The sequence below is a fragment of the Macrobrachium rosenbergii genome, chromosome 31, assembly GCF_040412425.1.
Source record: "Macrobrachium rosenbergii isolate ZJJX-2024 chromosome 31, ASM4041242v1, whole genome shotgun sequence".
Lineage (NCBI taxonomy): Eukaryota > Metazoa > Arthropoda > Malacostraca > Decapoda > Palaemonidae > Macrobrachium > Macrobrachium rosenbergii.
In genome coordinates this window covers 19,438,773-19,455,383 of record NC_089771.1, presented here as the reverse complement: position 1 = coordinate 19,455,383, position 16,611 = coordinate 19,438,773, and the positions used below count along the sequence as shown (strand labels likewise).

At 37.0% G+C, this 16,611-nt stretch overlaps 1 protein-coding gene across 20 annotated transcripts in view; it reads right to left on the bottom strand.

Moving 5' to 3' along the window:
* Window positions 1–16,611, bottom strand: part of Stim (stromal interaction molecule) — a 240,478-nt gene that overhangs the window by 112,557 nt on the left and 111,310 nt on the right. For 2 of the 20 annotated variants that reach the window (XM_067132355.1, XM_067132361.1), the window contains exon 2: window positions 14,875–14,913. The exons of 15 other annotated variants lie outside the window; for them this stretch is intronic. In XM_067132355.1, the coding sequence (XP_066988456.1) occupies window positions 14,875–14,913 (39 nt within the window). Of the gene's footprint in view, window positions 1–11,565; window positions 11,813–14,637; window positions 14,674–14,874; window positions 14,914–16,611 lie in introns of those variants that run through there. 3 more of the 20 variants (XM_067132365.1, XM_067132364.1, XM_067132343.1) reach the window with 2 other exon arrangements.

Here is a 16,611-nt window from a genome sequence, read left to right as displayed (position 1 = left end):
AAAGAACCGACTGGAGTCAATACAAAAAAAAAAGTAGCAAAAATGATAATTTTAAGCATCAGCATCAAACCACCATTTTAAACAATGCTTCTAGTCTGACTCCAAGCAAAAAACACAGACTTACAAAACACACACACACATGTATGTGTATATATACATGTATATGTATGTGTGCACATATACAGTGTATATATATATATATATATATATATATATATATATATATATATATATATATATATATATATATATATATATATATATATATATATAATATATATATATATATATTGAGAGAGAGAGAGAGAGAGAGAGAGAGAGAGAGAGAGAATAAGTTACACAACTCAGTATGTGAAAACACCTTTAAAAATCTTCATAATAAAATGTACGCCTGAAAGTGGAAGCCACATGAAAGAAGGGCGAGAAAAATGATGCCACCTTAAAGGTAAACGACAGCAGTGTTTTCAATTCGCCATCCCAAATTCCATGCAACAGAGCACAATGTCTGATTACGACTTCCACATGAGGCTGAGTGATCGGCCGACATCTATAAGCACAACAATACAGCACATACACAGATTGATAATTGCTAAAACATAACACATACAGGAACAACAGTCACCTTCCTTCTTGAAGCAAAAACAAATAAAGGGAGAGAGAGAGAGAGAGAGAGAGAGGGGGGGAGGGGGCACTTTCCCCTTTGTTCTCCACACCATGAGTCAGTTTCACCAATTGTTCCAGTGGCCAAAAGCATAATTCACGTTTCAACGACGAGCTTTTATGGCAAAGACAATTGCAGGGTTGAATCTGTTCATAAATGCCCTCACATTGCTTACAGGCGTTGAAACAAGTGATTTGTTTTCATTTCAAATGGATTCATGAATGCAACGTAAACAATGCAGGTCAAAATACTGATAACAATCAAATTCTTTGTATGCGATATTTACCTCAGAGAGAGAGAGAGAGAGAGAGAGAGAGAGAGAGAGAGAGAGAGAGAGAGAGGCTAACAATGAAAGAACATACAGTCTATGATTACGACGACCGCAAATCTCACAGGCCTATGTCTCTCGAAACTACTTTCAGGGCAACCCATCGCACGTAAATGACATAAGAGAATTAGAAACTCGACTTTCTCAAACATCACTGAATTTAAACCTGTAAAACGATAAGCCTTTGAATCGAAGTACAAAACAAAGCAAAGTGCGCCCTATAACATCGACAATGAGGCCTTCTAATTATCAGCTGCAAACAGACAGCAATAAACCCGCACAAAAAAAATAATTTAATCAATTAAACGGCAAACGGAAAAATCCCAAAGGTACAGCAATCTCTACCTCTGATTGCTAATTAAATACAGCCACCAACACCGCAACTGGAATTGCTCCAGCACGTCTCCTATAATATAAAAAAAAAAAAAAAAATCGAACACAATTTACATTTCGCAAAACTCCAGACGCCATTACTGCTAACACAATGACCATCGACTGACGACTGCCAAACAAGGTTGACATAATAATCGCTCGACTTCCTAAATATATCATTAAATTCTCCATACATTTCACCATAATTTGCGCCTGTGAACGTTTCCTAAGATTTAAAAAAAAATGTGACGTAAAATTAAATTACAGACATTACAAACCGCAAAAGATATAACCTTCATCAAACCTGACATTTTGGAGAGAGAGAGAGAGAGAGAGAGAGAGAGAGAGAGAGAGAGAGAGAGAGAGAGAGAGAGACCATCTGACGATGACGCAAGGGAAAACGCCTACGTTCCCAAAACCGAGTGGGTGAAATCCTAAAGCTGAGGATTCCACCTGTTCAAACTCCCTTAAATCATTTTATAAATGTCGTTCAGAGTAACCCAAGATCTTCTCGATGTTCTTTATACAGATAAAAATATATGACTGAACATCGTTGACGAGTTTATTCCAAAGCACCGGACAGTAATTACATCAAACGATTATAATTCACAACTACCAAAATAGGAGAGCAAACAGTTCACTTATAGAAATTAGGTTTCCCTAACTAAAACATCATTGAAACGGTAACTTCATAAGTTACTTTAATAAAGACGAATTTTAAACCTCACTAAAATTTTTTAGAAAGTGCAGCAATTTCACCCGTGAACAGAATCGCCCTTGCGTTAAGTTATAACTCTATCATAAAATCTTACCTATAAACTGTTTCATCCTAATCCCGTTTTTCCTAACAGATGCTAAATGATAAATCGAGGATGATCCCCAATGCAAAAAACTCCCACAGTAGCAGTATCATTCACCTGCCTACTGTAAACATGTGGCTTACCAGCAGCACGTTGAATTCACTAAAGAAACTGCATCATTCACCTATATCTTGGACGCACTCTTATGCTTCCTGAATATGGAGGTCCTTCCTTTTCAATACATGTTACAACCATCAATCCTCTCAACACGTCCGAGCATCAACTCTTTTTACTAATGCACTGTCCCCCGGTCTATCCACATGACTGAACCACCTCAAAACATTCTGATTCATCACTGCGCCCATACTAACCTTTTTTTTTCATCACTTCTACTTATTTCTCCAACTTTCACTCCTTCTGATACAACACACCAAGCAAAAAATTAATCTAACAACCCCATCCTTTTATTTTTTCATTTGCTTTCAACATCCAAACTTCACTTCGATATGGGAGAGTTAGCTTAACAATCCCTTCTCACATTCCCACCTTCATTTACAGGGACATACCACGTCACTTCCCAGTGTTTTACATACATCCTGCTACCTTCCTTGCTTCACCTACTACTGTACATAGTTTTCCTTCTATCATCTTGAAATTACACACAATATACTGTATGTGTATATATATATATATATATATATATATATATATATATATATATATATATATATATATATATATATATATATATATATATATATATATATATATATATATATATATATATATATATATATATATATATATATATATAATATATATAATATATATATATTATACACGTGTGTGTTTATTGTGTGTGTATGGGAGCTAGTGGTGAATGCCAGAAAACGAATGAACTGGCTAAAGAAATGAAATAGGGTATCTCTGAACTCACACACTAACATAAAACGCGTCTATTAGCTCGCCCACTTACAATAAAACACCAGCGTATCAATTCACTTTTAAAAGCCACTGAATGTCAAATGTAAGAGAAAAAAAACAAAAACAAAAAATAATGTGGATGCTGCTGTGGAGAAAGGGTTTGTCTACTACTCGGATCAACAAGGGTAAGGAATGTAGAGAAACGAGGACGTAATAAGATGTTTTGGGGAGAATGGAGGGTGATGGGTTGGTGGCTTTGTTGCTAAGGTGAATCACACGTACGTATAGGCTTAGGGAAGAAGAATAAGGGTTCCGAGAAAGCGCTGGCTTTGTGGTGTGGCAGACTTGTTGCAATGGATCACTGTCTGAGAGTGGATATGCTTTCGTATCCACGCACCAAGAGTACATGTAAGGGAAGAAGATTGGTGAACTGAGCGTGGCTCGTGGTTGATGCGATCTCCTACTATGGATTCTGTTACGGTTATACTTTTCAACTCTTTCATAAGCGCCCGCAGCCTTACCTTGCTATTGGCAATGAACACGTATTATCTATAAGCACCAATCTCGTCTATTATTCAAGAAATCTTGCTATTTACCAGTTCCTTCCCTGACTTCTCTCATCATTCTGTCTACAAATATTAATACGAATGAAAACAACATGCGCATCAGCCTCATGGGTTACTTCAAACCAGCACCTGCCATCGACTGAATCTTCCACAAGCAAACTTCCCACACAACTGGTTCTTAACAAGCACTTGATTCACTCGTTTTTCCTCGGTTTAAACTGTCACAGTTCTTCCTTACTAAAGTATTTTGTTTTATAATCTCGATCAAGAGCCTTCCATGACATTCCAAAGTATACTATAGGAGAACCGTTATACAATGAGGGTTGATGTCAGGTCATAGCAAACAGCAATGTGGGCGTAGTTGTAAGCAAGCAAGTTTTTTTTTTCTATTTGAGTTTCTAAACTTATTAAATGTGATGACAAGCTGTTTGATTTTTTTGCATTCAGTGAAAAATCCTTAATTTAACTTATAATCAAAGGCGAAACAACGCTCTTCAATTAACTATTTACAATAAAGTTATCGTGATCCTACGATATAAGCATACTAAGCAATTTCGATACATTGTAAATATTCTGTTTGAATGTGACAGACTCTCGGTGAGAGGTGATGAAAAAGGTTTTATGGCCCCTTAATGACAATGGCAGTTCATCAGCTGCCCGTCCTTGACCTAAGAAAGGCGATCGGAAATATGGCAAAGCATACGCCAAATCTCTCTTAATTATGACTGGAAAATTAATTAAGACAACCACTAGAAACTGTATTTATTCAACCACAAGTTGGTTACTCTGAGCCATTTTATTTAACAGTCACCTAATGGCTTCCTTTTTCTCGTTACATTTTCCATTAGAGTAGCCAGGGTATAGTAATGTTATATCCCCAAGTGGTAGTCTCCACTACCACTTGTCCCTTTCATATCAACAACTCTTCCCACATATATTATACTTGAGCATCTTGCCCGTCATCACATCAAATCCTAGGGCTTATCGATGCTTGAAAATCCCAGTCAACATGATTACGCTCTCTCGACGATCTCTTCCACAGCCATTCTCAGATTTCGTTCTTTAAACATCTCTTCAACCCTCATAAACCTAGTCATTTAGCATTTCCCTCTAAAACATTTTCTCCCTCTTATTCTTAATCATAATTATTCACTCGGTTTTGACTGGGAATAACTTGGGTATTTTCGGAAACATAACTTCGAAATGGGCAAAAAAAAAAAGAAAGAAAAATCTCGGTGGGGAACGAAGTTCCTTATTCCCTCGAAATTCACTAAAAGTCCGCTCCGGAAAATAATCCAAGCCAGAACAAAAACAAGGAATGGGTTGCTTTTAAGTTTTTCCTAATATATCTGAGTCAGAGGAGGTCCGCCTGTCCACAGGTGTCATGATAACATATTCCAAAGGAACGAAATCTTAATTCTGTCGAAACCCTTAAGGTCATAACCCTATAAATCCAGCTGTAGAGTTATCATAAATGCTTCAGCAATTCTAAAGTGTGCAGTAATAATTATTATTATTATTATTATTATTATTATTATTATTATTATTACGAGCTTGTTGGCGTGTGCTCCGCGCACTGAAACTTGGCGCTGCTGTCCCCCCCCCACCTGGGCCGGACAAACAGGTTTGCAGGAGGGGATAGATGTCTCCCCTACCTTCCCGTTCCCCAACCTAGCCCGTCCCCACTCGGGGAGGACAACCAGGTTTGCAGGAGGGTGGATGTATCCCTTACCCTTCCGTTCCCCTACCTGCCCTGCAGACAAACTGCTTTGCATGGAGTGGATGGCCGTGTCATGTCTCCCCTGCTGTCACCCAGGAAGGACAAACAAGACCCACTCAGATATTAGTATAGATTATTATTAGCAGTAGCTTCACACACCAAACTTTCTGGTTGAGGAAAATGATACAGTACAACCAAATTAACAGGCTTCAAGATAAAAGAAATTGTGTCAAAGCCTGGAAACAAAATATGGAAAGCCATATGAGTGAAAAACTAAATCTGATGAAACTGGTCAATAATCACCGGCTGATAGAGAAAATGCTTCTTTAAAACGAACCTTACAAGATAAAATATTATATTACATCTAATAATCAAAATAACATTAGTGTCATAGAAACAAAACAAATTCATATATATATATATATATATATATATATATATAGTATATATATATATATATATATATATATATATATATATACACACACACACACACATACATACTGTATATACTAGATGGAAGTCTACATGCAAAAACATAAGATGTCGTTGATAAAACTGAACGGCAAGATATGTTATGAAAACATGAATAACAAACCAAGGTAAAAACATATTTTGAACGTCCCGTTATCTTTTAAAAAAACGCGAGAAAAAACTTGTTCTGTAAAAGAAAGAAATCTTTAAAAACCAGCGAAAGAATCAATAACACTGAAAATCGCGGGGAAAAAGTTATGCACGATATATATTCGAAAAAATAATTCTTTTAAATAAAACAATCCGAAAATAAACCCTGTCTTCTCGCGTAATCGATCAACCACAATAATGCCAATTCATATTTTCGTCCCAGTCCAGCCTCTTGCCACTGCCTTATGTGCACATGCGATGAAGCTACAAGACCAACACGGAAAGTAGACCAGTACGAAGGAAGTAATTCAGAAGTAAAGAATAACTATATCAGATATATAACGAAAAATAAACAAACTACGAAATGTGAAAACGCAAATTATTTAAATCTGCTAGTACACTGGACAGTACTGAACCTCACAGAAGAAAATAAGCTTATAATTAACTGCGGCGCACTGTATATTTTCGGAAGATCTGAACGCAAAAGATGAACAAAACTCAGGTAAAATAACGATAAAGCATGGAAGAGCTAGGTGAACGACGGTGCCAGAGATTAATACTATGACCTGGAATTGGAAACCTGATAGAACTGAAATTTTTGTTTACTCATTTCAGATGCCATTAAGCCGATGCGGAGGAAGCTGGAGAACAATATCTAAATCATTTCCTCTGTACAGACAGGTCTATGAAAATCCTGAAGTTCTCAAGTAACTTTTTGTGCTATTGATAAAGATGCGATAGCCGGGAAATAGTTCTCAAAAGCGAATTTACAATCAAGTATTGATACCTACAGTTCCAAATGATTTGTACGTATCTAGAGAAATACTGTCAATGTAGAGAGAGAGAGAGAGAGAGAGAGAGAGAGAGAGAGAGAGAGAGAGAGAGAGAGAGAGAGAGAGAGAGAGAGAGAGAGAGAGAGAGAAATCCAACTCCCTAGACTTACTAACAACCATCCTTTTAGTTTTGTTAGGGTTCAACTTCACTTCCAATTATCTTCACCTTGAAATTTAAATTCATGAGATGGGATGGATGCAAATAGAGTAGTATCATCGGCATAGACGACAAGCCCACACCTAGTACTGTATTGTCATGAGAGAGAGAGAGAGAGAGAGAGAGAGAGAGAGAGAGAGAGAGAGAGAGAGAGAGAGAGAGAGAGAGAGAGAGAGAAACGATAACTTTTTTTTTACTACATATTGATAATTTCATTAACGATTAACATTTAGTAATTAAAATACCGAGGATAAGGATCACGCCAACTACGAGAGTCAATAAATTCTTTATGCCTATGAAACAGATGGCAATATTGCGCGAATGAAGATTTTTCTGTACAACAGAAACAAATCTAATAACGTTATATTTGAATAGCAGATACTAAAAGCAAATTATGTGTGTTTGTGTGTGTGTGTATATATATATATATATATATATATATATATATATATATATATACATATATATATATATATATATATATATATATATATATATGTGCTGTATATATATTTGCTTTCTCAGTATCTCTGTTTTCAAACATAACGTTATTAGGTTTGTTTCTATTGTAATGATAAACCTTCATTCATGCAATATATATATATATATATATATATATATATATATATATATATATATATATATATATATATATATATATATATATATATACGAACATGTTGTAATGCTTTATTCGAATGCGAAATGATGCTCATGAAAATCATATGAATTAATACTACCAACCCTTTTTTTTGCACGTACATACATTTTATTTAATGTCTTCAAATGACGCAGAGTTCTGAAAGACTCTAGTGCTAAAGAAAGGATAAAAACAAATTAAATCGCATTCGTCGATTTTTTAGTCCGTCCCCAACTTACATTTTAAATTTCTCTAAACCACAAAGTTTCACGCAAGTAATTAATCTTGCGGGATCTACCAATCTACAGCCGAGTTTCTAGATGTTTACACTCTGATTCAAATAACGTCAGCCTACGTGCCATCGCACGGCTGAATGCCAAGGAGAAATGCTCCGCACGTTCTAGCAAGTTTTTCTCTTTCTTCTTTTCTCTCTCTTTCTCTCTCTTTCTTCTCTTTCTCTCCCTGAAGCCTGTGGTATGGTAGCGTGTCCATCTTGCAACTGGACAACCCGTGATCGAATTTCTAACCATAAGTATGAACGGATACATTCCCTAAATTCTATTACGCCTCTGTTGACGTCACCTGCGGGGTTAGGTACATAGGTCTTAGTCGAATATTGTGGGTCGCCGCTAATGTTGTGGGAGGGAGGAAGGGAAGAGAGATACGAACGCTGGGCTTGAGTGTTGATGCTCAGATAAGTGTATGCTAACCAAACAGGAGGACCTTGACGAGATAATCATCATCCCACCGGGGTGAAGCCATTCCGAAGGTACTTAAAAGGTTACTAGCGAATAAAAACATGCCAGATGGAAGGACTGTGCTAGAAAAATCGGTGGCTGAAAAGTTGCAAAAAGGACCACTTTTTCCGATTGTCCCGAGACCGATTTAAACACTATTTTGAAAGATTTAATTTGATGTTTTTCGTATTTATTCATTTTAATTTATTCACATTTACTCATTACGTATTAACGTTTCCACACAACACCACACATAAGCAATGGTATTATTCACTCCCAACTTAGTAGACGTTTAATTCTTAACCATTTGGAAAAGTTATAGAAAAAAACAAATACAACTAACAAAACAAAAAAAGAAAACAACTCAGCGATGATTAGGCCGTTAAAGAGAAATAGAAGCACGCTCCATAGACACGTGTCTTGCAGAGACAAAAAGATCGGGTGTCTGAAAGGGACCCTTTTTACACTAGCCATGAACTGTACTCTTGCAAATCTGATAATTATTCATAAACTTAGCAATTATGAAAATCATGTTCGGTCTCATTTAAGAGCAGAGAGAGAGAGAGAGAGAGAGAGAGAGAGAGAGAGAGAGAGAGAGAGAAACAAGTACCGTACTCCAGCGAGCAAAAGCCTCCATTTCAGTTACCTTAAAATAAATGTACATAACCCTCGGCGATGGCGTGATCCTACGATATAAGCATACTAATTATCTGGGTAGCATTTTTAAGTTTACTTCCAACATAACACAGAAACATGGCAAAATTCGTGTATGTAAAATGGGCCAAAAAACTGATTTTTTCATCAACATACTGTGGACTGAGTTGGTCGTATATTTTGAGAGGCTTTCTTAATCTATAAGAAAATTCTTCCTAAGATTATTAAAGTTTGTCACGTGCGAGAGCCGAATTTATCACACCCCCAAGAACGGCATGTGGTATATCCTTCAAAAGATGAGTGTTTCACTTTCATTAAGATTTTGAGAGCGTTCTATCAAGTTAAGGTTGAGCTACGAATTCATTTTGGAGCTTTCTGAGAGACGAGATTGATATATCACTTAAGGGTCGAAATCATCAAAATCACTCTTTTGTCTAAATATTTAGTTTATGTAATTCGAATTTTATCATCATAGTACTCGATTACTGAGTTTGTACCTTTATTCAAAAACTAACTTTGTTACAGTATTCAGAAGCTGATTTCTTTACTGCATTTGAAGACTGGGTTTGTCCATAAGCCGAGGTGTATTAGTCAACTTCTAGAGAGATGGATTTGTCACATACTGATAGCCAATTTCTCTCTAAAGAAAATTTTTGTCAAAAATCATACTATACAATTATCCTATTATTACCTTAAATATATGTCAAACTCGGACACCGTTTACCAAACTATATATCTGATGACTGAGTTTGTCTTATAATGAGAGCAGAATTCGTTCAATTATTCAGCAACATTCTGTACAGTCACATTATCTAATAGCTGAGTTTGTCACATCATTCAAGACTTTGACTTCGCTTCAAAAATCAAGAATTCTGTCTCCCGCTAAGGAACCTGTTATTCAAAAGAAGTACATCAACAACACAGGCAGATAAAATCCACGTTCTCTTGGCTACGTTTCTTCATGAAACCATAATTTAAAAAAGAAAATGATTATGCTAAAACCCCTTAAAAAAATAAAATTAAGAATTCTAACAAACTTGTAAAGAAATTACTTTAAGCAAGGAAGTTAAGAATGCCAAAAACCATGAACAAAGGAAGTTCAGAAGCCAATAACACCATAGAAAAGGGAGGACATCTTAAAAAAATTAAGTTAAGGAAGTCAAAACACATTAAAAGGAAAGCTGATATGTTAAAACACCTTAAAATAAAAGTTATGAATGCTAAACCACACCTACGTACGGTAAGGCCATATTATTCACAACACTAAAACACATACAGTAACTATTGATTGCTTGCGATAAATCAAAGACCAAGAATCATCTCAAGCTTATTATCACATCTCAATCACAATCATTAAACAGGATTTGCCGAATGGCTAAAAAAGAGAATAATAATGAATAAACTGATAAAGCACTTAAAATCTAACAATGAATGGGCAAACGCCATCACAGATAATGGAATAAGTTCAAAATCCCTGATATGAACCCAAGACAATGAAACAATTAAGCAATGACAGCTGAATAATTATAAACATTAAAAAAACATGATCGCTGAGTACTTGTGAAAAGTAATAAAATAAGAAAATGAAAAAAAAAATTATTAACTGTAATGTAAACTGCTTCCACAACACATTCAATAACGAAGAATAATGGAACGGGGTGGAAAAGCCCCCGGCCACTTAATGATTGGTCCTGCACATCCGTACGTCATCGCCATCTCGTGCTGACGTCATTCCCTTCTGCCTGCCCGTAGCCAAGGTCGCGAGGGGATAATGAGCGAAGTGCCCCACCTCTCGCTCGGATTTTACGTAAGGAACGAAAAAAGGTGGTGTCTTTTAATGTTCGTTATTATTCACGATATTTTAAACTTGAACCGACTTTTTAGAAAATATATGTACATATACAAATTCGTGCAAGCCCGAGGATCATTCTTAAAACGCCGCTCCCCCTCCCCCCCCTACACACACACAGGAGTGCATATACTGTATATATGTGCATATAACGTATACATATATACAGTACATATATATAGTGAGTATATATATATATATATATATATATATATATATATATATATATATATATATATATATATATATATATATATATATATATATAAATACTTTACACGTGTGTATTTTTTCAAATTGCAATTAATGCAATGATATTGCTATGGATTACATTACACATTACCGACACTTTATTTTACTTTAAAATTTTATTGTCTCATAACAACACAGTTGTTATAACGATGTTCACAGATGTCATGGACGGCATCTGATATTATTATTATTATTATTATTATTATTATTATTATTATTATTATTATTATTATTATTATTATTAAAATACACCACCTAAATTACCATTAATATCATTGTCAAGTCCACATAATATCTACAGTACTTTCTCCACACGATAAAACCTAATGATATGGGCGGACGTCGAAAAATTATTCATTCTTGAGAAACTCTGCTCAGGGACAAGAAAATTTCACTTGACACTACACTCGCAGACGTAAGCACAGGAACCAAGGCAGGGAATACTTACAAACGCAAAAGTAGGTCTGCACACAAATCAATTTCATACTGCAAAGACTGTCTTAGATTTGCATAATTATTCCCGCTTTAAGAAATCTATCGTCGATAACTGGATTCAAGGGAAACATGGAGGATTATTTATAAATCATCGGCTGCGATTTCCAACACATGAGTTCAACGCTGGAAAACGAGAGGTGGGCGGGATGATCAAGAGGCCACGAACGCTCACTTCCAGTCACGGGCTGTCGGTGCATACTGTTGTTGTCCTGGTAACCTGTGGCGCGCTCGGCACTGCCTTATTCTGCCTCCACCTCCGCCTCCGCCTCCGCCTCTTCCCATTCGTCTTTTACTCCACCTTCACTTGGAACGAGTGCCGCGACCAGCACTTCACCGCCATCGTGAGGGCTGTTATTGAGTAGCTGCCCCTCTTCAGCTTAATTAGATGAGGTCGTTCTCGTATGCTGAAATCTGATCTCCTTCCCAAATTCGGTCAATTGATCAACCTGACACTGATCGACGTGAAAACTGGCACTGACTACTCATGAGCCTGGATAAACTTTGCACAGTCGAAGGCAATGATAAAAGACACTTGCCTAACCGGGTGGGTAGGCCGCTTATAAACCATATCAATGACAATCTAACATCACACACCACAGGTACAGACAACAGGCATTGCAGGCAAATGAAATGAAAGGCTAGTGTTACCGATACAGGTGGGAGGAGAGTAACTGAACAGACTGAGGTGACGATAAAACGGTATTATATGAGTAATTATACCACTTTAAAATACAAAGGTTAACAAGAGACAGTTGCTGCAAATTCACACGCAGTAAAAGGATCAACTCGAAACAAACTAACATAAAATATTTTACTATCAATGCCAAGGGAGTGTCTACCCTTACAAAGACCGTTGTATTAATAAATTGGTATTACTGTTACTGCTGTTAGTCAAAACGAACAAACCTTCGCATGTGGCAAAACCAAAAAGCCACTGATTTGCATAGGAACCTTCCACAGAATGGAATTCCATTAGTGAAGTAAGGGCAAAAGGAAATAAATATCTAGCGTGCATGGTGGTTTAAAGTAGTACTCTAGTTCCCTTTATCACGTTGGGCACCAATAATACTACCAGGAAGACCATCCCACTTTTTTACAGTAAAACGAATGAAGACCTCAGGTAATGATCAGTGATGCAATATGGCACCTCCAGAGATAGCGAACGCTGAATTTCAACTGAGTCGCGTGCACTAGTGCTTGGGATGCAGACACTGAAGATGCTTTGAGTAAAAGAGCTCGTGGCATGTAGAAGATGGTCAAACAGGATACCATAATTATCTTTGGTAGGGAAAAGAACCTAAAATTTGTCGACATCCACCGAACAATATTCCTGTAACTGGATAACAGAATATCTGAAGCACATGGCATTTCCACCACCGTTTCGATAGATATAAGCTTTACGAACCATACCTGGTTTTGTGGCAACATATGATGTGATATAAATAATGTGCAAAATAAAAGCAGCCCGTCGTAGCTATAACTACTGTCATTTACTCAGAATCTTCAAGTTCAAGGTTACATATGAAAAGTGAATCCTGAAGTGGGAAAACGATACAAGGGCGAATTATCAGAGTTTTAAGTTTTTCCTAGAGCAGTCGCATACCCAACTGACTACACCACCTCCTCATCTATTCCAGACGTCTGTTAAAGATGATAACAACCTTTCTAAAGAGGTTACTGCAACGAGCACGTTATAATAAACGATTTCAAATAATAAACGAGATACCAGACCTCACAGCATAGCGTTTTTCATTCTAGATGGGTTCCTTTATAAATGCAACGTGATGGAACTAAAACAACAGGATGTTACTAAAACGCAATACTCTAATACGGTGAATAATGCCTGCCAGTAGCCAAAATCCGGAAGCAGCGTTCCGTTATCTTAGATGAACAGCACAAAACAGAGGAAGCTGACAGGCGAGGAGTCGGGAAGAGGCGACAAGTACTTAAGGAAGAGGGAGACATGGAAAGATAGGGCTTGCCTTCGCCTGCAGACGAAGGTATCTTAGACCAGAGTTACCAGGGTAGTCAGAACCAGCAGAGACCTCACGCTTAAATACTTGGGTAATTCGAGACAAACAAAAACAGGCCAGGAGAACAGCACACAAACAAGTGTATAATACGTCTCAGAAAGGTGCTCAAGTGCGATAGTCTCCACAAAAGCATCCTCGAGTGGGTTCAGACGGTATACACAAAGATTAGGTTTGCAAATCAAAACAGGATTAAAAAAAATCCATAAATCAACATGCTCGAGCTCTATCTAGTCACATCTGCAAGGCATTAAATAAATGTACGCTGGTTTACTAATGTGAAAGTCAAATGTACATGAATCCATTTGGATGATCCAAAATGTAGTGTACAAGATTTTATAACAATTTCTTTTTAATTAGGAAGGCATGAACACTCGATAACTTTGTTTTACATATTGTTACTGCTATTCATTTTTTTTTACTTAATCTTCATCTCCACTTACGTGGTCTTCCTTTCGTTTCTCAAATATGGGTTTCTGGTCGTGAAAACTTGCAATTAAGTTACTGGGTCTTTTTCTGCTTTTTCCATAAAAATGGAGGAGGAGGAGGAGGAGGAGGAGGAGGAGGAGGAGGAGGAGGAGGAGGAGGAGGAGGAGGAGGAGGAGGAGGAGGAGGAGGAGGAAAAGAGTAGGCGCGGCGACTTCACTCCAAATGTGGATGGGAGATTGTACTGCTTCCATAATTACGACAAATACAACCCGCAAAAAAGAAAAGAAAAAAAAATAGAAATGATTTTGAAGACAGGATGAAAACCATCGCAGGGAGTCTGGGTAAAAATCTCGTGTCAGGATCTCTTGAGTGACGTGGTTATATCAACATATGAAAAAAAGAGTCCTCTACGTGACTGTGCAAACACACCACAAAAGCTAGTCCTTAAAATGAACTAGATATAGGTTCACAGGCACACGCACACAATTCTGTGCGTATAATTATGCTATTCGTGCAAGGGGGGGGGGGGAAATCACTGCATTCTATAACAAACTACCTGAACTCACCGGGAGTGGCTAATAGTGCATATTCATACACGGCTTCTTCACCATGCAACGGAAGACAAACCAAGATGATGATCCAAGCACAATACGGGGGTGCAAAAGTTTCAAGTGTTAATCCAAACAAATTAATTTTCATAATTCTCATATTTTATGATATTCACTTTATTGTTTTTGTTTTAACTTAAAGCAGGTTCATTAAGCTTAGACTATGTTGCACAATGTTTGTTATTTGTTACTCACTTCTGAAACTCTCAAATGGAGATGAGAGGGATCCCAACACTGCAAGAAACATCAAAAGTGTCAGTCATCTGCATACTGAGGGAACATCCGTGTATATGTGGCTTCAGAGCAAATATATTTTTATCTACAGACAAACAGAACGGTCCGCTTCAGGGGTCTACCCATGTTGTTAGAATACAACGCAGCTTACTTACAAGTACAACATTTATCCAAAGCAACAATGGCCCCTCAAAGGAACAAAAACTACGATTACACCCCCAAGTGGCATGAAAGTGACAGAACCCAATAGACAAACAAGCAAGTGTTTTCAGTAACACACTATGACAGCTTTAGCTCTGGTAAGCTTTGAAGGGGAATATCCATCATGCAGATGGAAGGGGGTTAGTACACTGCCATGAAAGAAAGTGGAAATTTGAGTTGAGGATAAATTTATAAAATACACATTTTCTTATTTATGACAGTTTCAAGCCTTCCTGATACATTGTAAAATATGACCCCTTTCATCATCTGACTACTACGTGTTACCGAGTCTATCAGAACTATACTTTTTTTTAAATAAATATTCTTTGGATTGGAACAGACAAGTGATGAGATAGGCCAAGTTCTGTCAAAATGTCACAGAAGAAAAATGAAACGAAGGAGAAGAAGAAGAAAAAGGATGAGAGAGAGAGAGAGAGAGAGAGAGAGAGAGAGAGAGAGAGAGAGAGAGAGAGAGAGAGAGAGAGAGAGAGAGAGAGAGAGAGAGAGAGAGGCTAAAATGTTTCTGAGTTAAATGAACAATATCGACATCTTACCGGGCTTATTACCCGAAATCGGCCAATTCTAAAAAAAATTATAAATGATCTTTCCCCAGTTTAAGTGTAATGATAATACTGTCAAGTCCCAGATGCAAAATAAGCAGTGTTAGAAACACATGTATAATGAAGCACATAACTAAACGAGGGTAAAACATCAAGACCACTCGTCACATAAACACACTAAAAAGGTAAAAATACAAAACTCTGGGGACAAATGAATGATTAACCAATTTAACCACTAATGGCATGCACATAAACAATACTTAATGCTGACAGAACAGGATTCTTTTTAACTAGAACTCGGACACGGAGACTATACATCCACTTCAAGTTAAGTCAATACGAACGTTGTGTTTTAAATAGGACTTGGGATGCAATGCGTAATGAGTAATCACTCCAACTATTAATGTTCAGGTTCCTTCATTCTTAGGAAACCATTGTGGCACTGATTAGGCATTTTAGTTTTGCCTTCAATTCTTGCTGGGTAAGAGCTGAGCCAATTCTTCTTAATATGCACGACTGCATGGCGAACGAAATTCCGATCCTAATTAACAAGATAAAAATTTTAAGTAAAATGCTCAAATTGTTTATCAGTTCACTGGGCTGATCCGTAGGTGGATTATACTCTAAGATATTTATTTCAAGTAAGACAGTATAGGAAAAAGAGTGGCATATAAGAGAGCGAAACTTCAGGCCACAGTCACCAGAAAGCATCCCCATTAAACTAAGCTTCCTCGGGCTAAGGAAGAAGAAGAAGAAAAAAAAAAACTACTCCGGAAGTAAAAGTTAAGTTGATGAGTGAGTCACTTCAATGACGCGAATGACCGTGTCTGGTAAGATGAACGATAATTAAAAACAATATCAACTTCATGCTGCTCTTCCTTTCTTTCTCTCTAAAGCAAGTACATCTTTTTTGCAGAAATACTAATTTCACTGATGA